We start from the raw sequence: 26,437 nt of genomic DNA, 5'->3' as shown, positions 1-26,437 counted from the left end.
GACCTGATCGGTTAATCAATGATCCTGTAGTTGAAGTCTCACATGGGGTCTTCTTGTCTAAAAAACAGAACAAAATAAATCAACACAAGGCCAATCCTGGGTGACTGTCATGAGTGTTTTGTACTGACAGACAGATGGATATGGACCTGATTGGTTAATCAACGATCCTGTAGTTGAAGTCTCAGACGGGGTCTTCTCATCTAAAAAACAAAACAAAATAAATCAACACAAGGCCAATCCTGGGTGACTGTCATGACATTCTCTAGTCTACAGTATTACTACTCACATATATATATATATATATATATATATACACATTCACAGTATATCTGCAGCATCATACTAGCCTACCTTTTATTTTGTATTCATTTCATTCTTATTATTTTCTACTTAACCTTTTCACTATACAATGTATTAATATTGTAGTTGAACAACATAATTTGTAAGCAATAAAGTACACAAATAAGAGAATCCTCCTTCACTGCGACATTTCAGTTAGAAAATGTCAAAAATGTCCCATTCATCATTTTATCCCGTCAGATATTTGTGTTAAATTGTCATAACTAGCGTATGAACTCATTCATCCTTCCATGCATTTGGAATGAAATTTTAAAATATAGGGAGCGACTGCTTTTCATGTGATTATTACTTTTAAATGTTATTATTATTTAAAGTTTGAATTGGGAATGAAAGTTTAGCTGTGCCAACTTTAGCACTCAGTGAAAGCCACTTTTGGAAATCAACGCAACAAAAATGTTTAATATAATAAAACAAGATTTACTTACAAGTATGCGGGTATTTGTCTGAAAGAAAAACTGGGATTAAACAAAATACATGAAAAATAGGAGCAAATCTGATGAAACCTGAATCTGACAATAAAAATATAATGAATGTTGAACTTGAATATGAGTTTGTGTCTTCTAGTCGTGACCTTATAGCGCTTGTTGTTGAAGTTTGCTGGATAAAGTCACCAACTCAAAGCCTGAAATCAAGAAGAGATGAGACAACGTCTCCGTTTGGGTCTTACTGTTCCTCTTTTTGTGAACCACGAATCCAATCCCAGCGAGGACGAGAGCAAGAAGTACGACTGCAGCGATGACGATGATGACGGTGGTCATGTCAGTGGGCTTCTCTGTTGAGCACAAAACAAGAGGAAATAGTCACAACCTGAACAGATGAAGCAGGTTCCAGGAGAAGAACCTCCATTTGTCAACCGGACCACAATCCTGTATTCAGTGTGTTTGTTGGTCCTTTTGAAAACGTGATCCTGACTGATCTCCTGACAGATACATACATTCATCCAGTTATTAAATCATTCTTCTCATCCTCTAAAACTGACCAGTAGTTCATTCAATACGGCGCCTACGACCTCTGAACTGTGGTTTGATTATTATGTTTCTAATAATGTTTCTCATCACTTCTTGTCTCAGTCTCACCTTTGTTGCTCCTGATGACGTCCAGTCTGGTGATTTTGTCCTCCTTCACACCAGAGAGCTTAAACACACACTCGTACCTGCTCCGGTCTTCAGCTGCCACTGAGAGTTTCAGGTCGGCACTCATCTGGAAGGTTCCATCGTGGTTGGGGAGGATCTCTCCAAGATCCACGTCCTCATGGAGATCCTCTCCATCTCTCCTCCAGAACAGTATGGCTCTTTGAGGGTAGAAACCTGTAGCGTGGCAGCTGATTGGAGAGGAGGGAGTCTTCTGGAGGAAGGACACTGAGGGAAGGTCTGAGGAGAGAGAGACGGGTTAGAGGTTCTTTATCCTTATTATTATGATCTGCTGTGTATTTATTTATTTATTTATTTATTTGAAAGGGACAATACACATTAATGAACATCAGTATGTGAATACAAATGTAAATGTGTCGGAGTTAGCAAGCCTGCTAATTTACATCAGCAGTCCCTTGGCAATTAACGGGATAGTTCGGAATTTTGGACATAAGACCTATTTTCCAAGTCAGCCGGTGTGTTCGAGACGTCTGGAGACGTTTTCAAGACATTTCATTCAGTTCTTCTAGTTGCCGAGTTCACTTATGCTATGGCTAGCGCAAGTCAATGGTTCTAGTTAGCATGGCATTAAAAACACTCATACCGAATCCACAGTGCACCCGAGGCAAATCCATTGTAACGGCAGACTATCGATGTACATATCTGTGTTGATAGACTGTTTATAAAACCAACCTTGCATTTTTAAGGATTTATGTCTCAGCAGCGTGTCATACTTCCTAGTAGGCTATGGCAGCGGCGGAGTGATATCACCTAGCACTTATAAGTTACCGGTTCTATAATAGTTTGTTTACCTGCTGTCATTGCTACAGACGCAGAGTAGCCTGCAGTGCTAGTTTCTTCAATCTCACAGAAATGGACACTTTTGGAGAATATACTGAAACCTTTGAAGACTCTAATGAGGAGTTTTTTTCCACCCAAACCCAACCGTACCTGTACGAGCCTGAATATACAGAGGAAGAATTGCGCGAGAGGGATGCTCAAAGGGCAGAACGTGAACGAGCTTCTGTGGAGACCGAGATAGCTGGAGCTGAGAACCGGGACCGAACAAACGGAGACTGGTGGTGCCAGGAGGGAATCCCCCGCAACGCGTCCGAGGGTTTACGGGTCTACAGACGGAGCAGAGGCTATTTACGGGCAGTATTTCGGGTGGCGTGTCATAGAGTTTTGAGTCCGACGGAGAGTCCGCATGTGTGGATTCGCGGAGCCGCCCGCTGCCCGGTGTTGGTCTGCGGTCCAAGGGCTTTTCACCCAGGTCTGGGGGCATAAGGGCAGAGAGTTCGGTGGTGTTTTTGTGTCTATATACCGGAGGGATTCCCTGCAACGCGTACGAGGGTTTACGGGTCTATGGACGGAGCAGGTTTGTGGTGCGTAATTGTGGCTTCGCGTGGCTGTGGGCTGCCCGGTGTTTGAGTGAGCTCTGAGGGCTTTTCAGACAGCCTTGGGGACACAAGTGCCGAGAGTTCGGCGGTGTTGAGCCGCGTGTTTACCGGCTGGATTGCGAGCGGCGCGTCTTAGAGTTAGAGTCCGACGGAGAGTCCGCATGTGTGGATTCGCATGGCCGTGGGCTGCCCGGTGTTTGAGTGAGGACCAAGGGCTTTTTTTACCCAGCTCTGAGGGCACAAGGCCCGAATATTCGGCGGTGTTTATGTTTCTATTTACCGGAGGGAATCCCCGCAACGTGTCCGAGGGTTTACGGGTCTATGGACGGAGCAGGTTTGTGGTGCGTAATTGTGGCTTCGCATGGCTGTGGGCTGCCCGGTGTTTGAGTGAGCTCTGAGGGCTTTTCAGACAGCCTTTGGGGTATAAGTGCCAACAGTTTGGCCCGGTTCGATTGCCTATTTACGGGCAGTATTTCGGGCTGCGCCTCTTAGAGTTTTGAGTCCGACGGAGCAAAGTAAAGTTCCGCTGCTGCTGAGAAACTAGTTCCTCAAAAAATGGATGATTCATGCGATGCGAGGTTAGTTTTGTTTCAAATATTATTCTATCAACACACATATGTACATCGACAGTCTAGTGTTTTAATGGATTTGCCTCGGGTGCTGTGGAGTGGGCAAGACTGTTTTTAATGCTTGTCTAGCTAAGAACCATTGACTTGCGCTAGCTATAGCATAAGCCAACTCGGCAACTAGAAGAACTGAATGAAATTTCTTGAAAACGTCTCCAGACATCTCAAACACACCGGCTCACTTGGAAAATAGGTCTTATGTCCAAATTTCTGAACTATCCCTTTAACTTAGTTAATAAATATTTTTGTAAAAAAGTCTTTGGGGGTTCATGTCTTCCTGCACCACCAGTAAATACCAACCACTGCTATGCGCTTTACAGTCACACAAGATAAGTAAAATATAATACAATACATATACCTTTAACTAGTATGACTAGATTAACATAATGTATCTTACAGTGTAATATTGCCAAGGAAACTGCACTGTCGTAGCCATGTTCGATGCTGCATCGAACATGGCTCTAACATTTTCTGAAAGTTCCTCCGGATCATTATCACACTCCGTCTGAGACTCAGCCATTGTCGCGGTTTTGTGTTGACAAACACAGTCGAGAGCATGGCTACTTTGGCGGTATCCTTATGGGGAGAATTACGTATTTCCGCTTTTACGTAGATCCCAGTGGAGAGTGTGCACTGTGATAGGTTTCCTTCTTTGACAAACACAGCTTGTGTCCAATAGTATTTAAAAAAAAAAAGGGCAGGCCTGAAAGTAACGAGTACTTTTCAGCCTTTCTAGAAATTAACTCGAGTAAAAGTAAAAGTATTTGTCTTGGAAATGTTTTCAAGTAAGAGTAATAAGTACTAAAGAAATCTAATACTCAAGTAAAGTACAAATTTACTTAAGTACAGTACTTAAGTAAATTGACTCTGTTACTGTTCACCACTGCTCCTCGGCCCCGGCACGCTTGGAAGAGGTGGATTTGAGTACAGTACGGTTCATGCACCAGCACATGCACGGGTACGCAATGTGGACACGGCTGTAATCGATAAGCCCCCACACTATCGAGCCGTTTTTGACTAAAAATACTGTTGATGACTGTGTAAGACACAGCGGGATTCTGGGTCGGGCTTGGGGCTTGTGGTGTGTTCCCGGAGCGGAACCAGACTGGTACTTTTAGAATAAAAATGCAGCTGTGTATCTCCTTCCAAAATCCACTCCGCTTGTGCTGTCTGCTCGCAATCACTCCCACTCACATGCGCCGAGTGTTTACTAGAAATGTGACTTGTCAGTAAAGTTTCAGTCATGTTCCCCGTGTCGATCTCTGTTGTGATGACTTGGAGATGGCGCTCCCTGAAAACAACATCAAGCCATACGTGTGTTGTATTACGACGTGATGACGTATGTGCAACAGGTAACAGTGCCGAGGCACAGTACGGATCAGATGACCCTGGTGTGAGGGTGCCTAGATGCGGAATGTAGGACAGAGGGTGAGACGAAGACAGAGACAGGAACTGAGACAGACAGGAACAGGGCAGTGACAGGGATTCTACCTTTTCTCAGCAGAGAGCTCCTCCCGTACTTCAAATACTTCTTCAGTAACTCAGGACAACGATAGGTGATGTCATGTTTATCCCGTTCTAGCAAAGCTTTGTTAATATCCCACTTGTGATTGGTGATGACAGCCTGTTGTTTTGGAACGATCCATGTCTTTGTTTTCAGGTCAAACGCAATGAAGTCTTCTCCATCATAACCATATTGAAAGAAACCATTTCCTTCATTGGTCTCATCATCCCATTCACAGCCAATTATCTCCTGGAGAATGTGGACACCTGAGAGAGAGAGAGAGAGAGAGAGAGAGAGAGAGAGAGAGAGAGAGAGAGAGAGAATTAAACCAGAGTGAGATCATCAGTTAATATCACATCGTTTCCATGGAGACACACTGATCCACAGACAACAGAGAAGGTACACCTGCTACTGTTATTGGCTCCATGAAAGCCAACCATCACCTGGACAGTGTGGACGTCTCAGGGGGAGATGGTCTGAGTAAGGTTCGCTTCAAGTCCGTGTTGCAGTTCGCTTTGCCTGGTCATTGTGAACACAAAGTGTTCCAGCTTCGCTTTGCCATCGTATTTTACCCCTCTAGACCAGAGGTCTTCAACGTTTTCAGGCCAAGTAGCCCCAAGACTTATAGTGACCCGGTAGAGGGCCCACATATAATTAAACAAACTGGAAGATTTGTATGTGCTCAATATAGGTTGTATTCATGTTAAGGTGTATTTGTTGACATATCTTTGGGGATTTATTTGGGATCAAATAATTTTGGGGACCCTCTGCAGTCATACTGTGGACCTCCTAGGGGTCCCGGACCCCCTGTTCAAGATGTATGCTCTAGACTTTCTGTTTGGGACACAGTCATATCAGCCACCGATTCATTCAGTACAAATATGAAATCTGAATAGTGGCTTCAACTCTTTCTAGTTGCTGATCCATCTTGTAAACAGCAAATACAAATTCAAATCATCAGGAGACACCGGTTACCTAATTGGCTAAATAACAGAGCTAACAGCTAATCACGTTCAAGGAGATCGCATTGCGTTACATTATGATCATCATTATTCAGTAACAAAGAGCACTGGGCCATATTAAACATTATCATGATGTGTTCTAATGTAACCTTGTAAAATAGATATTTTATAGAGAATTAAAGAAATAAAAAGCTCAGAATTCTTTCTGTGTGGAAGTGACACTAAACATCACGTCAATGAAGGAGAAAGCATTAACTTTAATGAACTACAGTGTGAGCAGGACTGAGGCCCCATCAGAGCTGAGGTGGACCAGAATCAGAACTGAGGTTGAATCTTCAAATCTTTTGTCTGAACAACACTGAACAGGAGTTAATACAAAATTATATAAAACACAGAAATGCAGAAAATTATCTAATTAGAGAAACTGGAACTAGAACGTGTTTTCTGATTTATTAAATAAAAGACTGATAATCAATGTTCTGCTGATTAACTAGTGGATGTGTGTGTGTGTGTGTGTGTGTGTGTGTGTGTGTGTGTGTGTGTGTGTGTGTGTGTGTTTATTAAAATACTGGATGAAAGTATAAACCAAATGTTGTCAAAATGAAGTGAAACATAAACAAACCTCCACTTTGGTTGAAGCGCTGCTTTGTAACTTCAATTTTGTTTTTTTCGGCCTGATGAACACCCTCACAGTTCTCAGTGCGAGTCTGCCAGTACTGAGGATCATCTTCTGTGATTCTGCTCATCCAGTCCTGTTTGGGTTCTACTCTCCTGGTGTTGCTGTCATAGTGAGTTATCTCAACGTCATCAACCAACGCAACAGACACAAACTCTGGGAAGTTTGGGACTCCAGAGGACGACGTGGAGAAATACTTCAGAGAGTGAATCTCTGCAACACAAGATGAACGTCATGATCTCAGTTTCTATCTTCAACAAATCACTGAACAATGTTGTTTTCCTGCACACACAATCCAACAGAACTACATTCAATACACGTTGATAATATCTGCTGTACTCAACAAACACAAACATGTTTCTGGTGCTTTTGTCTTGAAAACTGTGTTTATTCTGATATTAAATAGTGAAGGAGTCTCATGTTTAGGTCAGTTGTGTTCCTGACTTTGGTTGACAGAAAGCAGTTTGTAGAAAGAGGCGTTGTTCATTTGATTTCATCTCCATGTGAAGTGAAAGTCCAGTTTAGTTTCCAGTTGGTGGAGTGGTTTCTTCTTCAGGAAGCATCGTTAGTAGTTTACACTCCTCAAGCGAGCAACTTAAAAGCCAACAACTAAAGTGTGGACTCACCTGCGGCCGCGCTGTGGAGGCCGACGGCCAGGAGAAGAAGCACAGTCCACGTCTCCATCGTCACCTGTCCTTCTCAAGCTGTCTTCAACTCTTCACTTGTTATTATTGTGGAGGCAAAGTGATGACGTCCGAGCTGCTGCTCTATCCGGGCTGAAGTGAGGCTGAGACCAGGAAGAGCGCTGACTTCACCCTCCGTCTGAGCCAATGGGGATTTTAGCTGAGCACCGACGTCACTAATAGGCGGGTAAAGCTACTGAGGTTAATAACGAAAGTGAAAGTGGAGCGATGTTATTTCAGCCTGCGTGAGAGGACGCTGGAGACCCTTTATTCTGGTTTCTCAACGCTGTCCGCACCTGAAAGCAGCATTTAACCTCCTGCTGCTCAGCTCTGCTGTGATCATCTCCAGGCTAATGCAATGTAATGTGCAGAAATGTTTGAATGAAGCTCACATACTCTGCAGTAAACAAGAGCTCCAAGTGTGTCTTCATTGATGTTTGTCTTTTAGCAAAATGGCGCCTGGCGTCAGTAGAAACAGCGAGAAACTGAGAGTTCCTTCGTTGTGTTGAGGAAGTGTCTGTTAGCTTCACGGAGTTTGTGACCAGTTATAAGCTGGTCACAAACTCCTGTTTCCTTGTCAGTTCCTTCTGTGTATTTGGTCTAGTATGTTCTTCGTGGTCCGGCCTGTTATCCCTGCTGTCATATTCCTTTCTGTGGGTTTTTGCCTGCATGTTTTTGGGACTCTTGTTTTTTTGCTTAGGAAAGTGTCAACTGAAGAAGTGACCCGGAAGTAAACAAGTGGCCGCCATGATAAAAATGAATTCTCTAAATTTGAAGGAAGGGAGCTGCAGTGCTTCCTTTCAGATCTCCTTTAGCATAGGATGCAACAGATCTTCCTTTACGAAAGGAAAGGAGATTACACCGACCCACAATTCCTTGTGAAGGCAACATTTAAAGTGAATGAATGTGATGATCTTGGGTTTTGTTTGTTTCTCCTGTTTTGTAATTTCTGTCTCTTGTTGTTGTTGGTTTCCTGTTTTATTTGGTAGTCCTTCTGTCTTGTGTTGTCCTTCTTTACTTCCTGTTGCTTCAGTTAGCATAAAAATGTCAAAAATCAATATCCTTCATATCAATAGACTGCGATCACAAGATCTGTAAGCATATATGGAATCACAAAAAGACCATTTTAGAATATCAGACAATTTATTGACAAAAAAAAAACAAAGTAGAAAAGCAATAAAATTGAGCAACTTAGTTGTACGATCATCTACTTCATGCAACACCAGAAGTGATTCTGAGCATCGCTGCTCAGTTTCTACCAAACGCTGTCCCAAAACACCAGCAGGACATACTTTCAGAAACATCTCATTTCATTTTCACCATCAGTGTGCTGAGAAGCTCCAAACAGCCCAGAAGCCTTTAAGGACCCCCGATCATAAATATAAATATATAAAAAATATAAATATATTTCAAAAACACATCAAAAGAGATGAAACAACCAGATCTCATGTGAACAAATAATAATAATTTATTTCCTTTATGGGCGCCTTTCTAAACACTCAAGGTCACCATACAAGTCAAATAAAAACAATGAGAGCATCAATCAGACATTCATCACAGCGAGCAAACCCTAATAAAACAGTGTACAAGGAGCAACTGAATTAAATGGAGGAGGCTTGTCTAAATAGATATGTTTTCCAGTGAGATTAGAAAGTGGGGATGAAAGTGGAGTGTTGGATGTCATGAGACATATAATAAACAGCACATTTCCACGTGCTGTCGTTAAGCATTTTAGGCTTTTCCCACGTCGTTAAGCCACAGCGAAGCGGTCGCATGACTAAGTTAGATTTAGGAAAACTTCACGGGCGGGCTTCAAATCAGTATGTAATCTACGCTGCATACGTAATGAAACAAGTTAACAGGAAACGCGTCGTGAAACTATGAACTTTTAAAAGAAAGCAGTAACGCTGCTGGACACGGGTCTGGGACACCGGTCTCCTTGGTGCAAGTCGTGTGTTTGTTTGACCCTCCACCGGCAGACTCACGTTCTAAACGTCCTCACTTGTTCACGACGCTGCTTCTTCATGCAGATGCGTTTACGTTGCAGTGCAGACGCCGTGGTGTACGAACGACTAACAAGAAGCTAGAAAGGCGTTCTTATTGCAGCGACGGGACGACGAATTGTTGCATCAATCATTCGCCGTTTGGAGAAAACAGGCTGTTTGACACATCATCATATTCCAGATACACGAAGAAAACCTCTAGGAAGTCAATCATCGTAAAAACAATCTTACGTTTTCAAGAAATATACAAACTATTCACACAAGTGGAAAATGTGTGTGTGTGTGTGTCAAGGTCGGCAACACTGATCCAACAACGGAGAGAAAAACTCTAATATCTGTTATCTCTCGTTATCATCAAACTGCCGGATGCTACGAGTGTAGATATGAAAATGTGAATGCACGTTCATGGATGTGTGTCGACATGTGAATTTACATTTGTGAAAAGCCTGACAGCATTAAAAAGTATTTAAAAGTATTAAAGTTCAGCTATGCTGTATTATTTAGAGATGAACACACAAACCTCAAAATTACATTTTGTAAACTAAAACAAAAAGCAAAAATCCAAATCGTACTTGTAAAATATATACCAACCTAATTTTGAAATGTCGTATTCCAATCAATGAGCATCTACGATGACATCACTGACAGCATCAATAATCCTCGGACAAGTCGCTTTTCAAATTACGCATCGTCATTTGATACATTTTTAATTCTCAAATATTGATTATTGCTCCTTTTAAAGCCTTGTTGCGTTTGGCAACGTTAATGTTTTGGCCACGTGAATATCAGGGACATTAAACCGGTTTTGTCGGTGATCCGGCTCTTTTGTTTATATTTGATTTCAGATTGTGTCAAACTTTGTACATAACAGAGTCTGAAGTTATGAACTGAAGTTCACCCTCCTCTTCCTGCAGTCACTCACATCTGTCAAATACACAAGCATTAAAAATGAACAGTGCAAAACGTAATAATATGGCAATAAGGTATCAGAAATGGAAGGTGTGAAACCACTGGGATAGTACAGACGTCACACATTAGTTACCTTTTATCCAACGGTGTGTTGCTGCTTGAACTCTGAGTCTGAAGAGACCAAAATACAAAACAATAGTCAAGTAAAGGACAAAATCAGATAAAGAAGCGTTTTGTATGGACAGACAGATGGATATGGACCTGATTGGTTAATCAATGATCCTGTAGATTTAGTCTCAGATGGGGTCTTCTCGTCTAAAAAACAGAACAAAATAAATCAACACAAGGCCAATCCTGGGTGACTGTCATGACATTCTCTAGTCTATAGTGTTACTACTCACATATATATATATATATATACACATTCACAGTATATCTGCAGCATCATACTAGCCTAACCTTTTATTTTGTATTCATTTCATTCTTATTATTTTCTACTTAACCTTTTCACTATACAATGTATTGATATTGTAGTTGAACAACATAATTTGTAAGCAATAAAGTACACAAATAAGAGAATCCTCCTTCACCGCAACATTTAATTCATTCATCCTTCCATGCAGTTGGAATGAAAATTTTAAATATAGGGAGCGACTGCTTTTCAAGTGATTATTACTTTTAAATGTTATTATTATTATTTAAAGTTTGAATCGGGAATTAAAGCTCAGTGTAAACCACAGTCGGTATGAGGATCTAGTCAAAGTATAACATTTTAAATACAATCTACAACCTCTGTTTATTTAGAGGAGGTAATCTGGAATTAAAAATAAAAGATGACACTCTCAACTATATCTACATTGTTTAGAAATGAAGTTTAAACTGTTTCCAATGACTTTGCTGCATTGAACCGACACACAGCACCAACTCTTATCTAGTAACAACTTGAACACTCATCAGCATGAATGCAGACTTTGTTAAGTACGTGACAGACCAGACGCCATGGTGACTACAGCAGCAGCAGCAGAGGGCGCTGTTTCTCTGAGCCTTGCACCCCATGCTGCTGGTCGCTTCACATTTTGTTTTCAGCAGGAATTAAACCTTGACCAACTTTAGCACACAGTGAAAGCCACTTTTGGAAATCAACGCAACAAAAATGTTAAATATAATAAAGAAAGATGTACTAACAAGTATGCGGGCATTTGTCTGAAAGAAAAACTGGGATTAAACAAAATACATGAAAAATAGGAGCAAATGTGATGAAACCTGAATCTGACAATAAAAATATAATGAATGTTGAACTTGAATATGAGTTTGTGTCTTCTAGTCGTGCCCTTATAGCGCTTGTTGTTGAAGTTTGCTGGATAAAGTCACCAACTCAAAGCCTCAAATCAAGAAGAGATGAGACAACGTCTCCGTTTGGGTCTTACAGTTCCTCTTTTTGTGAACCACGAATCCAATCCCAGCGAGGACGAGAGCAAGAAGTACGACTGCAGCGATGACGATGATGACGGTGGTCATGTCAGTGGGCTTCTCTGTTGAGCACAAAACAAGAGGAAATAGTCACAACCTGAACAGATGAAGCAGGTTCCAGGAGAAGAACCTCCATTTGTCAACCGGACCACAATCCTGTATTCAGTGTGTTTGTTGGTCCTTTTGAAAACGTGATCCTGACTGATCTCCTGACAGATACATACATTCATCCAGTTATTAAATCATTCTACTCATCCTCTAAAACTGACCAGTAGTTCATTCAATACGGCGCCTACGACCTCTGAACTGTGGTTTGATTATTATGTTTCTAATAATGTTTCTCATCACTTCTGGTCTCAGTCTCACCTTTGTTGCTCCTGATGACGTCCAGTGTGTTGACGATGTCCTTCTTCACACCAGAGAGCTGAAACACACACTCGTACCTGCTCCGGTCTTCAGCTGCCACTGAGAGTTTCAGGTCGGCACTCATCTGGAAGGTTCCATCGTGGTTGGGGAGGATCTCTCCGAGGTCCACGTCCTCATGGAGATCCTCTCCATCTCTCCTCCAGAACAGTTCGGCTCTTTGAGGGTAGAAACCTGTAGCGTGGCAGCTGATTGGAGAGGAGGGAGTCTTCTGGAGGAAGGACACTGAGGGAAGGTCTGAGGAGAGAGAGACGGGTTAGAGGTTCGTTATCCTTATTATTATGATCTGCTGTGTATTAATGATCATGTCTGATGTATCTGAAATGCCTTAGTGACACATACACGATTTATGTTAGTTCGAAATCGTGTTTACTAGAAATATATGCAGATGTGACTTGTCAGTAAAGTTTCAGTCATGTTCTCTGTGTCGATCTCTGTTGTGATGACTTGGAGACGGCGCTCCCTGAAAACAACATCAAGCCATACGTGTGTTGTATTACGACGTGATGACGTATGTGCAACAGGTAACAGTGCCGAGGCACAGTACGGATCAGATGACCCTGGTGTGAGGGCGCCCAGATGAGGAAGGTAGGACAGAGGGTGAGACGAAGACAGAGACAGGAACTGAGACAGACAGGAACAGGGCAGTGACAGGGATTCTACCTTTTCTCAGCAGAGAGCTCCTCCCGTACTTCAAATACTTCTTCAGTAACTCAGGACAATGATAGGTGATGTCATGTTTATCCCGTTCTAGCCAAGCTTTATTAATATCCCACTTGTGATTGGTGATGACAGCCTGTTGTTTTGGAACGATCCATGTCTTTGTCTTCAGGTCAAACGCAATGAAGTCTTCTCCATCATAACCATATTGAAAGAAACCATTTCCTTCATTGGTCTCATCATCCCATTCACAGCCAATTATCTTCTGGAGAATGTGGACACCTGATAGAGAGAGAGAGAGAGAGAGAATTAAACCAGAGTGAGATCATCAGTTAATATCACATCGTTTCCATGGAGACACATTGATCCACAGACAACAGAGGAGCTACACCTGCTGCTGTTATTGGCTCCATGAAAGCCAACCATCACCTGGACAGTGTGGACGTCTCAGGGGGAGATGGTCTGAGTAAGGTTCTCTTCAAGTCCGTGTTGCAGTTCGCTTTGCCTGGTCATTGTGAACATAAAGTGTTCCAGCTTCGCTTTGCCATCGTATTTTACCCCTCGAGACCAGAGGTCTTCAACGTTTTCAGGCCAAGTAGCCCCAAGACTTATATTGACCCGGTAGAGGGCCCCCATAATATTAAACAAAGAAGATTTGTATGTGCTCAATATAGGTTGTATTCATGTTAAGGTGTATTTGTTGACATACGCAACTCCTGGTCCAAGCACTGGTCATCTCCCGCCTTGACTACTGCAACTCTCTCCTGGCCAGATTCCCGGCCTCTGCGACTAAACCATTGCAGCGTATCCAGAACGCTGCAGCACGCCTTGTCTTCAATCTACCGAAATTATCCCATGTGACCCCCCTCCACCGTGACCTCCACTGGCTCCCTGTTGCAGCACGCATCCAATTCAAGACGATGGCACTGGCTATTGAAGAACTGTGGGGGAAACAGTTGTGCTGGGACCACTTCACCCGTACTCCGGTTAGGGAATAAGGACACCGTTTTGACGTTTTCAACTTTCTTTATATACATTTTTTCAGCCGCCGTTCAGTACACACATTTTGTTCAACACGCTGACTTTTTTTAAGGACCCCAAACATCAACATAGCTGCCCTGTAAACTGCCTGACTCAAATGATTCACATATTTAGATGAACATTATATTTAACAAATTAACATATTAATAGGGTGTCTTTGCTTACTCACAAAGGGAATTTATAACAGCCGCCCCCTAAATAGCATGGCTATTTTGAAACAAACATAAATTCCCACAACAAGAATCCTTTAACCAGGATTATCTTCGGGAAGAGCTGACAGCTGGACCAGCCGAGCCACTGGTCTCAGGTAAGTCTTCTCGCCAACTCTGACCTCAGCTGTCCGTATACATCCATCATCACTTGCATTCAGCTTGACCACCCTCCCCATTGGCCAGTGAGCACGTGGAAGCTGAGGATCAACAATCATCACAACTGTAACCAGGAGGAGATGATCTGTGTGTTGGCGCCACCTCTGGCGGGTTTGAAGAGTGGGTAAGTAGTTTCTGATGAACTGCCATCATCTGGCAATGACGCCAGCGCCTCCTGGTGAGGGCGTCGGGAGCATAGGTGACTTGTGGGAGAGAGGCATCCTGCTGCCCCATCAACAGCATGCTAGGCGTCACTGGGTCTGGATCGGCCACATCCAAAGATACATATCCTAACGGCTTGGCATTGAGGATGTCTTCCACCTCGATGAGGAGTGTAAGCAGAACCTCTTCTTGGAGCGCTTGTGCACCTATGACCACTTGCAGGGATTTCTTGACTGATTGAATCTCGCGCTCCCAGATACCACCAAAGTGGGGAGATGCTGGTGGGTTAAAACAGAACTTAATCTGCTTTTCTGCAAGCCTCTCCTGCAACTGTGACTCCATTGCTGCAAAGGCCTCCGTCAGCTCCTTATCTGCCCTTCGGAAGTTAGTCCCCTGGTCAGAGAGGATCTCAAAGGGGGTGCTTCTCCGCGTGATGAACCGTCTCAGTGCTAGGAGGAAAGCATCGGTGTCGAGGCTGGTGAGCAGGTCCAGATGTATACATCGTGTGGTGAGACATTTAAAAATAATCCCCCAGCGCTTTTCACTCCGCCTCCCAATCTTGACCATGTACGGCCCGAAGCAGTCCACGCCTGTTGAGAAGAATGGAGGTTTGAGCAGCTGCAGACGGGCAGAGGGCAGGTCTGCCATCCTCGGCACCACTGGCTTCCCTCTCCACTTCATGCACCCAGCGCAAGCTCTCTGGTACTTCTTGATAGCCTGCCTTCCCCGCAGAATCCAATAGTAGCGCCTCATCTCCGCAAGCACCCTATCAGGCCCGGGGTGCTGTAGTTGAGCATCCGTCTCTTTAATGAGGAGCGTGGTAACTGCATGATGTGGATCCAACAGAATCGGGTGAATGTCAGTGGGGCTAGAGCTGCCTAAACGGCGCAGGCGTCCTCCAACCCGTATAAGACCCATTGTGTGGTCTAATTCTGGAGCGAGCGTACTCAGCCTACTGCTCTGAGGCATCTGACTTCTTCAGAGAAGCAGTCTGCTTGGCTGGTCTTCAGCAGGTGGACTTCTGCATCTCGAAGGTCACACAGTGGCGGAGCAGGGTCGGCCGCCGCCCCATGGAGGGACTGCTGAGTAGCCTTGACCAGCTCTCTCCAGCTGCTGAACTGGGTGATGTCTGGTATCTTGAGTGGTGAGCTTGTCTGTGTGAGGGCACAAAAAACACTCTGTTTTAACTCACGACTGTCTTCGGGCTCTGTAGCATTAGGAGTAGGACGTGATGGCCATTCATCCGGTGGGCGGCGAAGGAATGCTGGTGTCTGGATCCAACGACTTGGTGCTGCCAGCTCAGGTAGCGTCTTGCCACGTCTGAGATCGTCGGCTGGATTGTTAGCTGTATCCACATACCCCCAGGTGTGCGAGGCAGTCAATTCCTGGATCTCAGAAACCCGGGTTCCCACGAAGACCTTGAACTTGACTGAGAGGTCAGCCAGGTAAGAACTGTCATGGAGTCAGTCCATAAGAAGGTCTGGGCGATACACAAGGTGAGCTTGCCCACTGTCGAATCTCGAACCCTCCTGAGGCCAGACATTGTCGCATCTTGTCCACTAGAAGATTGGCTGACTCAGTTGTTGACAGGCTCTGAAGACAATTGTCCACGTAGAAAGACTGTTCGACGGACTGCAGAACGTCTTCATTTCCTGCAGCATTTTCTTTGACATGTTTTTGCAGAGCAAATGTTGCACAACACGGGCTGCTCGTGGTGCCAAATGGCAAAACCTGCCATTGGTAGACATCAGGCAGTTTCTCCCTTTGCACGTTCCTCCAAACAAACCTCAGCAACGGCCGGTCCTCAGGTAGGAGTCGAACCTGATGGAACATGGCTCTGATGTCTTCACTGATGGCGACAGCTCGTTGAGGGAGAGACCACCATGATTAAAGGAGCAGTCAAAGACCAGACGATGTTTGCCATTGTGATGGACGAGGTGATGAGGTATGAACCATGACTCACTGGAGCTGTCTCCCTCTTCGAGCTTTGTGACACACCCACCATCTATAAGCTTCTGGATCTCTGCGTCATATATTTTAGCTTTGACAGGGTCTTTAAGTAGTCGTCTCTCTGTACTGCGTAGCGTTGGCATCACTGCTTCAACATCTGCTTTCAGTGCTTTACCCGGAGCAGAGGTGTGGCGTAGCGAAGTGTGTCACCAACCTTCACTCTCCTGGTGCGTGCTTCCAAGACGCTCACCGCTTCCTGATCCAGGCGGGACCGCACTGCTAACCGCTCACTACGGAATGGAAGCACATCAAGCTGCCAGAGGCGTTCGACGTGTTGGTAGATGTCGTCTGGTGTTGGCTTGAAGGCGGTGTAGTAGCATGATGCAGCAGGGGACTGTGAACCATCTGGACCCTGAAGTGTCCAGCCGAGTGCTGTACGGATAGCTACAGGTCCTCCCTTTGGGCCAAACCTCACCGGTTCTATGGCAGTGATCAGGTGAGTATAATCTGCGCCGATGAGCAGCAGTGGTTGCACCTTATTGAAGCTCTGCAGTTGTAACCCTCTCAGGTGGCGGTAGCATCTCTGGAGCGCTGCTATTTGATAGGATTGCTCTGTCAGGGTAAGTTGACCTGCTGTATAGGCCCTTTCGACCAAATGCTGTTCTGATGGTAATGCTGGAGAGGCCACATGAAAGTCAACCGATGCTCCAGTGAGGTGAACAACATCCTGACGAACAGTCCGCAGGGTGAGGGACTCCGCTCTGCCTCTGAGCCCCAGGTCTCGAACTGCAGCGGGGAGGATTATGGTGCGTTCAGCCCCATCATCAAGGATTGCATAGGTCTGCAGTGATTTGGTCCCATGACTGATGATGACCGGCACCACCTTGAGGTATACTTTCCCTCCTTGTATAGAGTTAGCAGCTGAGGTGCAGTCTTTGGGTGTGATGAGGTAGACACGGGGACCTGGCCTGGTGACATCGTGCAGCACTCTCAGGTGGATCTCTTGACACTCACTGCATGGTTTCTTTAAAGTGCAGCTCTCTTGGTCGTGGTTAGTACGGCCACAGTTGCGACACTTCTCAATTTCTTGTGTTGAGCGTTGAATAATGTCTGGACACTGTGACAAGTAGTGCTCGGTGCTTTTGCAGAAGAGACACATCCTCTTAAACCTTTGTTGCTTAGCTGCTGGCCGAGGCATCTCGGCTGATTTGGACTGGTCCGCACCGTGATACACAGAGACAGGCTGAGTTTGAGGCCGGGGAGTAGGGACAGGTCTGTCTCCTTTGGGAGGCGGTGCTCCTTCAGCTCGATGGCGCTGTGCCATTTTTGCGGACAGTCTCTGAGCTTCTGCCTTCACCTTGAGCCAGTCTGCGAGGTCTCTGAGGTTATATGGGTTTAGCGTGCTGGTGCTGAGCCGCCCCTGGATCTGTAGATGCTCCACAAAGTTGTCCCTCATATGTCTAGGGAGTTTGCTAAGTAGTCGGTCAACATGGCCAGTAGACATCACTTCCATCCCATTTGGCCCTTCCAACGGGGTTAGCATTCCCACCAGCAAATCAACGTTGAGGGCGAAGCTCTGGAAGGCTTTGGGGTCTCCAGATTTGAGATCAGGAGAGTTCAGGATGGCTGCAATCTCACTTTGTGCCAACTGATGCGGCTGCCCGTACTGTCTCTGCAGAGCCTGCATGGTGACGGTGTAGGGTTGTGCATAATGTCTGCAAGACTGAGCTATTAGTTTGGCTTCGTCCAGGACCAAGTGTTCCATAAGCACACGGTATTTGTAATGTTCAGAAAGTTCAGTGTGCGGATTGAGCAGATGGTCCAGCGCCATTTTTAAGTCAGCGAACTCTCTCTCACTGTCATGTATTAACTTAGGCAGTTCAGGTACTGGAACTGGCTGTCTGGGGGACTGGACGGTGTACGGTACCTGCAGTGGTGTATACTGGGACTGGGGGCTGTACTGAACCTGTAGAGATGACGCAGGCTGCTGCTGGGTGAAACCAGCGGGGGCAGACACCAGTTGATAGGCTGGCTGAGTTGGAGGAGGAGACAGAGGCTGGTAGAATTGCAGATGTTGGTTCTGCAGTGGCAGTGGCAGCTGGTATATTGGCTGTGTAGAGATGGTTGATGGAGGCTGATAGGCGGTTCTCAGGGGAAGGACAGGGTTGTAGGACGACGGATTGATAACTGGCTGCGCCGACCTGAGTGGGATGTATTGCTGCACTGATGCTGGATTTACTGATGTTGTCTGCATGGGCAGGTATTGCAGCTGTGCAGCTGGTGGCACTCTGTCCTGTACATTGTTAACCGTCGGTGTAGGAGGCTGGTTAGACTGGTAGCCAGATGTAGCTGGTATCTGTGAACTTGTATAACTCACTACTTGTGGTGCTTGAGGAGGAGGCTGCAGCAGGGACACATTCAGCGTAGTGGGGGGAGGCGGTGCCCATACAGATGTCACAGTTGATGGCAGAGACTGCGTCAGTGTGTAGTTCTCCTGTCTACTACCTGGTGTAGGAGTCGTTGCTGCTTGAAGCTTTAATGCTGCAGAGGTGGTATATGGCAGTGTAGACAGTTGTGGCTCGTGTTGAAGTAGTCTAGCTGATCCAAGCTGAAGGTTGGATGGCTGTGGCAGAGGGGTGCTGTAAACTACTCGACCACTTAACCAGGGTGATTGATATGGTGGGATGCTCATATTGAGATGGTCTGGTGGCCGTATACCAGGATAACTGCTTTGATAGCTCTGCTCTGCGGGCGCCACTGATGGGGGGCTCATATGGCCTGTTAGCTGGCTGGGCAAGTCTCTACCGAGCATCGCCATGTCCCACTCGCTCACCTTGTCGGCCGCTCCAGGCGATAAAAGACGATCGGGAATAGCGTGCGCTCCGTGCAGCTGGTCCGCTATACGCACAGACTCGGTCTGTAGGCTCAGTGACTGCAGCTGCTGTGCGCCGACGCTTTCTCTTTGGTCTTTAGCGCGGGCACCGTGAGGAATGAGTGACTGTGGAAGGCTAACCTGGTAGCTTTCTAGCCTAGCTGGAAGCTGTCGCTGTCTTGCTCCGAGTGCGGCGCTGTCCGCGGACGTTATTATCGGCGTGTCCATTTCTCCGTCGCAAGTGAAGAGATCCGGCTCGAAGGACCAATATTGAAGAACTGTGGGGGAAACAGTTGTGCTGGGACCACTTCACCCGTGATCATACTCCGGTTAGGGAATAAGGACACCGTTTCGACGTTTTCAACTTTCTTTATATAAACTTTTTCAGCCGCCGTTCAGTACACACATTTTGTTCAACACGCTGACTTTTTTTAAGGACCCCAAACATCAACATAGCTGCCCTGTAAACTGCCTGACTCAAATGATTCACATATTTAGATGAACATTACATTATACAAATTAACATATTAATAAGGTGTCTTTGCTTACTCACAAGGGGAATTTATAACACTGGCCTTCAGGGCCATCAATGGAACGGCACCCATCTACCTTCAAACACTGGTCAAACCTCATGCCCCGAAGCGAGCACTTCGCTCCTCTACTTCAGCTGGCCGGCTGGTACCACCATCGCTGAAATCAAACAAATGTCGCTCAGCAAAGTCCAGACTCTTCTCTGTTCTGGTCCTCAGTAGTGGAACGAACTCCCGACTAATGTCAGGACAGCAGAGTCATTTGCCATCTTCCGAAAAAGGAAGATCACCTGTTCAGACTTCACCTCGACTCTACATAGCATGACCCACTAACAGTTTGATACATGTCACCGAGCTCAGCTGTCACTCAAGTACTCAGTACTACTGAGACTCAAGTACTGAGTACTACCGAGTACTTCTGAGACTCAAGTACTGAGAACTACTAGGTACTATGTATTGTCAAACAGTTGAGTGCTTCGTACTCAACTGTTTGCCAGTACATGTCACCGAGCTCAGCTGTCACTCAAGTACTACCGAGTACTACCGAGTACTACCGAGTACTTCTGAGACTCAAGTACTGAGAACTACTAGGTACTATGTACTGGCAAACAGTTGAGTGCGAAGCACTACATGTCACCAAGCTCAGCTGTCACTCAAGTACTCTGTACTACCGAGTACTACTGAGGCTCAAGTACTGAGAACTACTAGGTACTATGTATTGTTTGAAAAACTCCAACTCCCACTGACTGCTCCTATCGGCAAATCAGAGCGCACCTGCTATCACTTCTGAGTGAGACAGAGAGAGATAGACAGACATGTGTCTCCATTTTAAAGTTTAAATGGAGTTTCTAGGTGAAAGTATGCCTGAGCAGAAGATGTTTGACAAAAAAAACGACATTTCCCACTGACTGCTCCTTCCTGTCCACCAATCAGAGCACACCTGCTGTCAGTTATCAAGATCAGAGCCCCAGAGTGCCGTCACCATAGCAACGGCCCTTGGTCCGTGTGTATGACTGCCTTCAAGCCTCACTCTGCCTCTCACTATCTCTCCATTTCGGCTTCACGGAGGGTCCGAACAAAAGCTTGCCACGCTCACACCGAAACTCCTATCGCCTTCACACCGTTAGCGCCACAAGACTCTGCTGAAGACACTGATGCCATTTTGCATATTTTTTCCTAGTGTCAGAAATGTGGACGCTAGGGCAAGTTAGAAATGCTGTTCATTTCAGGTTTCTTTGAAAATCTGCTTCTCAATTTGTATTGCAGTCAATTGGGAGAACAACCGACGTGGCTGCGCTTAGAGGTTGCTAGTTCAAATTCTGTAAATGTCACAGAGTTTTTGAGCACATTGTGAGAGACAGGACAATATCACGTCTGTAGAGTGAAGATTGTGGCCGGGAGGAGTTTGGAAAGGAAAAAAATCTGAAGTATTTCGAGGAGCCCTCACACTCTAAGCGATGATGTCACCCACTCTAGCCCAGAAGGTTCTGCGCAATACACGCCCATTATAATCTCATGATTTCTCCCAAAACGATTATGGTCATTGAACAGTGATTGATCAAAAACTATATGACCTATTGAAACGCGGATTGACACACCAGGACACAAGACTTGTGTCTATGTTTTAGAGTTTAAATGGAGTTTCTAGGTGAAAGTATGACTGAGCAGCAGGCGTTTGAAAAGCTACAATTTCTGCTCTCTTTTTTTCGTCCGTCCCATTCATTCCTATGGGAGTTTTTGCGGTGACTTACGTCGCGAAAAATTAATATTCTGGACATCTTTTAAATAGCACACCGATCCCGATCAAGCCGCACGTTTTGATATAACATTCGCCTAGGTGCTCGCTTTTGTTTGGGACGAGTAGCGAATCAAAAAAGGGAGGAGGAAGAATACGAAAAAACACGCAAGATTTCAATAGCACCTACTGTTTGTTGTCTACAAACAGTAGGTGGCTGTGCTTCGCACTGCCTCCCTAATTAAAGAATTAAAAAGCTCAGAATTATTTCTGTGTGGAAATGACACTAAACATCACGTCAATGAAGGAGAAAGCATTAACTTTAATGAACTACAGTGTGAGCAGGACTGAGGCCCCATCAGAGCTGAGGTGGACCAGAATCAGAACTGAGGTTGAATCTTCAAATCTTTTGTCTGAACAACACTGAACAGGAATTAATACAAAACTAGAAAATTCCCCCGCCGGGAAATTTTGAGAGGGAGGCAGTGGGCCGCCGCCCGGGGGTAAAAGTTTAAAGTTTAAACGGAGTTTCTAGGTGAAAGAATGACCGAGCAGACGACGTTTGACTCAAAAAACTACATTTCCCACTACTAAATGTAGTTTTTACTACATTCCTGTCCACCAATCAGAGCACACCACTCCTGTCTCCATTTTAAAGTTTAAATGGAGTTTCTAGGTGAAAGTATGACCGAGCAGAAGACGTTTGACTAAAAAAACTACATTTCCCATTACTAAATGTAGTTTTCAGTACATTCCTGTCCACCAATCAGAGCACACCACTCGTGTCTCCATTTTAAAGTTTAAATGGAGTTTCTAGGTGAAAGTATGACCGAGCAGAAGACGTTTGACTAAAAAAACTACATTTCCCATTACTAAATGTAGTTTTTAGTACATTCCTGTCCACCTATCAGAGCACACCACTCGTGTCTCCATTTTAAAGTTTAAATGGAGTTTCTAGGTGAAAGTATGGACGAGAAGAAGACGTTTGACTAAAAAAACTACATTTCCCACTACTAAATGTAGTTCTTAGTACATTCCTGTCCACTAATCAGAGCACACCACTCGTGTCTCCATTATAAAGTTTAAATGGAGTTTCTAGGTGAAAGTATGGACGAGCAGAAGACGTTTGACTAAAAAAACTACATATCCCACTTCTAAATGTAGTTTTTAGTACATTCTTGTCCACCAATCAGAGCACACCACTCGTGTCTCCATTTTAAAGTTTAAATGGAGTTTCTAGGTGAAAGTATGGACGAGCAGAAGACGTTTGACTAAAAAAACTACATATCCCACTACTAAATGTAGTTTTTAGTACATTCTTGTCCACCAATCAGAGCACACCTGCTGTCAGTTATGAAGATCAGTGCCCCACAGTGCTGTCACCATGGCAACGGCCCTTGCTGCGTGTGTATGACTGCTTTGGAGCCTCTCTCTGCTTCTTTCTATCGCTCCATTCCCCCTCTGCGGAAGGTCCGAACAAAAGCTTGCCACGCTCACACCGAAACTCCTATCGCCAAAATTTCCGCACCGTTAGCGCCACAAGACTCGGCTGAAGACACTGATGACTTTTATTTTTTCCTAGTGTCAGAAATGTGGACGCTAGGGCGAGTTAGAAATGCTGTTCATATCAGGTTTCTTTGAAAATCTGCTTCTCAATTAACATTGGAGCGGATGAGGAGAAAAAAAGACTTGGCCGCGCTTAGAGGTTGCTAGTTCAAATTCTGTAAATCTCACAGAGATTTTGAGCACATTGTGAGAGACAGGACAAGTTTGTCTACAAAATTGGAAAATATCACGTCTGTAGAGTGAAGATTGTGGCCGGGAGGAGTTTGGAAAGGAAAAAAATCTGAGAAGCTCTCACACTCTAACTGATGATGTCACGCACTCTAGCCCAGAAGGTTCCGCGCAATACACACCCATTATAATCTCATGATTTCTCCCAAAACGATCATGGTCATTGAACAGTGATTGATCAAAAACTATATGAGCTATTGAAACGCGGATTGACACACCAGGACACAATACTTGTGTCTACGTTTTAGTGTTTGAATGGAGTTTCTAGGTGAAAGTATGACTGAGCAGCAGGCGTTTGAAAAGCTACAATTTCTGCTCTCTTTTTTTCGTCCGTCCCATTCATTCCTATGGGAGTTTTTGCGGTGATTAATATTCTGGACTTCTTTTTAATAGCACACCGATCCCGATCAAGCCGCACGTTTTGATGTAACATTCGCCTAGGTGCTCGTTTTCGTTTGGTAGTTTTAGGGAATCAAAAAATGGTAAGAAGAGCCACCTACTGTTTGTCTCTGCAAACAGTAGGTGGCTGTGCTTAGCACTGCCTCCCTAATTATATAAAACACAGAAATGCAGAAAATTATCTAATTAGAGAAACTGGAACTAGAACATGTTTTCTGATTTATTAAATAAAAGACTGATAATCAATGTTCTGCTGATTATCTAGTGGATGTGTGTGTGTGTGTGTGTGTGTGTGTGTGTGTGTGTGTGTGTGTGTGTGTGTGTGTGTGTGTGTGTGTGTGTGTGTGTTTATTAAAATACTGGATGAAAGTATAAACCAAATGTTGTCAAAATGAAGTGAAACATAAACAAACCTCCACTTTGGTTGAAGTGCTGCTTTGTAACTTCAATTTTGTTTTTGTCGGCATGCTGAACACCCACACAGATCTCAGTGTGACTCTGCCAGTACTGAGGATCATCTTCTTTGATTCTGCTCATCCAGTCCTGTTTGGGTTCTGCTCTCATGGTGTTGCTGTCATAGTGAATTATCTCAACGTCATCAACCAATGCAACAGCCACAAACTCTGGGAAGTTTGGGACTCCAGAGGACGCCGTGTTGAAATACTCCAGAGAGTGAATCTCTGCAACACAAGATGAACATCATGATCTCAGTTTTTATCTTCAACAAATCACTGAACAATGTTGTTTTCCTGCACACACAATCCAAAAGAACTACTTCTCTCTCTCTTCTATTGCTGTTTGTTATTTTTCATATTCAACTAATAGGTTTTATTTTGTTTGATGTTGTCGTCAGAGTGTTTGTGGATTTCAGATGTTTGAGTATAAAAGTTATTTTTTTAAAGACAGAAAGAACCAAGAAACCAAATCTGACCGTTTGTCCCTCACTTTCATAAATCTTGATTTCTGTAAACTGAAGTTAAATCTCAACATCGTTGTTAAACAACATGTTGTGTGAAACCAAATCCTCTCAGCTTTATATTCCAGAATATTCTGATATATTAATATTTGTTCTACATCAGCCGATAGCATTTTTAATATAAACACATAACATGAACAGACTTCATACAGATTCATTAGCTGCTGTTGTTTAAACATGAAATAGCTCCCTCTGGAGGACAAACTATGTAATGGAGACGCTGCTCATGAATTACCTCAAACTTTGTCATTTCTTCACCTGGAATTCTTCTTACTTATCACACAATATTTATACACACTGATATGATATATATGTAATATGATAATATGTGCTAATACGGATGATTTGTGAGTGAAGTTCTACTAAACAGCTTCAGATCTGACCAAACCAACTCAGTAGTGACGTACTACATTCAAACAGACGAGTGTTTCAGTGTGGAGACACATTTCATCCCGAACTTGGAGGAAGTCCTGGAGCTGAACAGCAAAGACGACCGAAAGAAGCGTCGGCTCATATAAACAGGGCTTAAAGACATGACGCAGTTCTTCTGTTACAAGCGAGCAACTTAAAAGCCAACAACTAAAGTGTGGACTCACCTGCGGCCGCGCTGTGGAGGCCGACGGCCAGGAGAAGAAGCACAGTCCACGTCTCCATCGTCACCTGTCGCTTCTCAAGCTGTCTTCAACTCTTCACTTGTTATTATTGTGGAGGCAAAGTGATAACGGTCCTGGCAGTAGTGGTGCGCTGACTTCACCCTCCGTCTGAGCCAATGGGGATTTTAGCTGAGCACCGACGTCACTAATAGCCGGGTAAGACTGAGCCACTGAGGTTAATAACGAAAGTTAAAGTGGAGCGATGTTATTTCAGCCTGCGTGAGAGGACGCTGGAGACCCTTTATTCTGGTTTCTCAACGCTGTCCGCACCTGAAAGGAGCATTTAACCTCCTGCTGATCAGCTCTGCTGGGGTCATCGGCAGGCTAATGCAATGTAATGTGCAGAAATGTTTGAATGATGCTCACATACTCTGCAGTAGTGTCTTAGTCTGCTTGTGTTCAGTCTGGCTGTCGACAACAAACAAGAGCTCCAAATGTGTCTTAATTGATGTTTGTCTTTTAGCAAAATGGCACCTGGCGTCAGTAGAAACATCGAGAAACGGAGAGTTCCTTCGTGGTGTTGAGAAGGTGTCTGTTAGCTTCACCAGTACTGACCCTCCAGAGTCTCTGTATGTCTGGATAAACCTGTCTGGATGGGCTTTTCATATTTATTTGTCTGAATGTTTTAGCTCTGATCTCTCATCTCTTCCCGTTAGCATACGAAGCTAAGCTAGTTAGCTTAGCATGCTAGCTGGAGACGGCTCGCAAGTTAGCATCGCGGCGCTAGTGGGAGTTTGATGGAGAACAAACAGAGTATGACGGAGTTTGTGACCAGTTATAAGCTGGTCACAAAGGCAATTCATTCAGTTAGATTTTCATTTGCAGGATCAAATAAATGTTGGAAAACAATCACTAAGTCATCTCTTGTTACATTCAATTCCATTTCATTTATAGGCAAGATGGTTCCACAGAAGAGGAGTTTGTTGGCTGAAAGCTTTGGCATCGGCTCTACTTTTGGAGATCCAAGGAACAACAAGCTATTTTAGCGTGACAGCGTGAGATTGATAGTGAAAGCGTGAGTGTCACGCCAGGAGCGTGAGAGTTGGCAATCCTGCTATTTCTAATATTCGAATATCAGCTGTGTTGTCTTGTCAGCCAGCCCTCATGTTTTCCCACCTGGGCCCCGTTCCTAATCAGTCCTAGTGTATATA

At 44.5% G+C, this 26,437-nt stretch overlaps 2 protein-coding genes across 2 annotated transcripts; both read right to left on the bottom strand.

Moving 5' to 3' along the window:
* Window positions 1-932: 932 nt before the first annotated feature.
* LOC311027445 (major histocompatibility complex class I-related gene protein-like) lies at window positions 933-7,423 on the bottom strand (the record flags this gene model as incomplete). Its single annotated transcript, XM_084031471.1, has 5 exons — window positions 7,285-7,423; window positions 6,605-6,871; window positions 5,008-5,286; window positions 1,437-1,730; window positions 933-982 (listed from the first exon to the last, which is right to left on the bottom strand). Exons 1-5 carry the CDS (start codon window positions 7,340-7,342, stop codon window positions 933-935), a joined length of 948 nt encoding a protein of 315 aa, XP_083887597.1. The 5' UTR covers window positions 7,343-7,423.
* A 3,630-nt stretch (window positions 7,424-11,053) lies between these two features.
* LOC311027497 (major histocompatibility complex class I-related gene protein-like) lies at window positions 11,054-25,303 on the bottom strand (the record flags this gene model as incomplete). The annotated part of the gene is made up of 5 exons (XM_084031519.1): window positions 25,230-25,303; window positions 24,071-24,337; window positions 12,810-13,088; window positions 12,090-12,383; window positions 11,054-11,067 (listed from the first exon to the last, which is right to left on the bottom strand). The coding sequence occupies exons 1-5, from the start codon at window positions 25,285-25,287 to the stop codon at window positions 11,054-11,056; spliced, it is 912 nt and encodes a 303-aa protein (XP_083887645.1). The 5' UTR covers window positions 25,288-25,303.
* Between the last annotated feature and the right edge of the window lie 1,134 nt (window positions 25,304-26,437).

The sequence above is a fragment of the Eutrigla gurnardus genome, assembly GCF_963514095.1.
Source record: "Eutrigla gurnardus genome assembly, chromosome: 17".
NCBI lineage: Eukaryota > Metazoa > Chordata > Actinopteri > Perciformes > Triglidae > Eutrigla > Eutrigla gurnardus.
The sequence above is the reverse complement of the archived record's forward strand: the minus strand, read 5'-3'. Positions and strand labels throughout refer to the sequence as shown.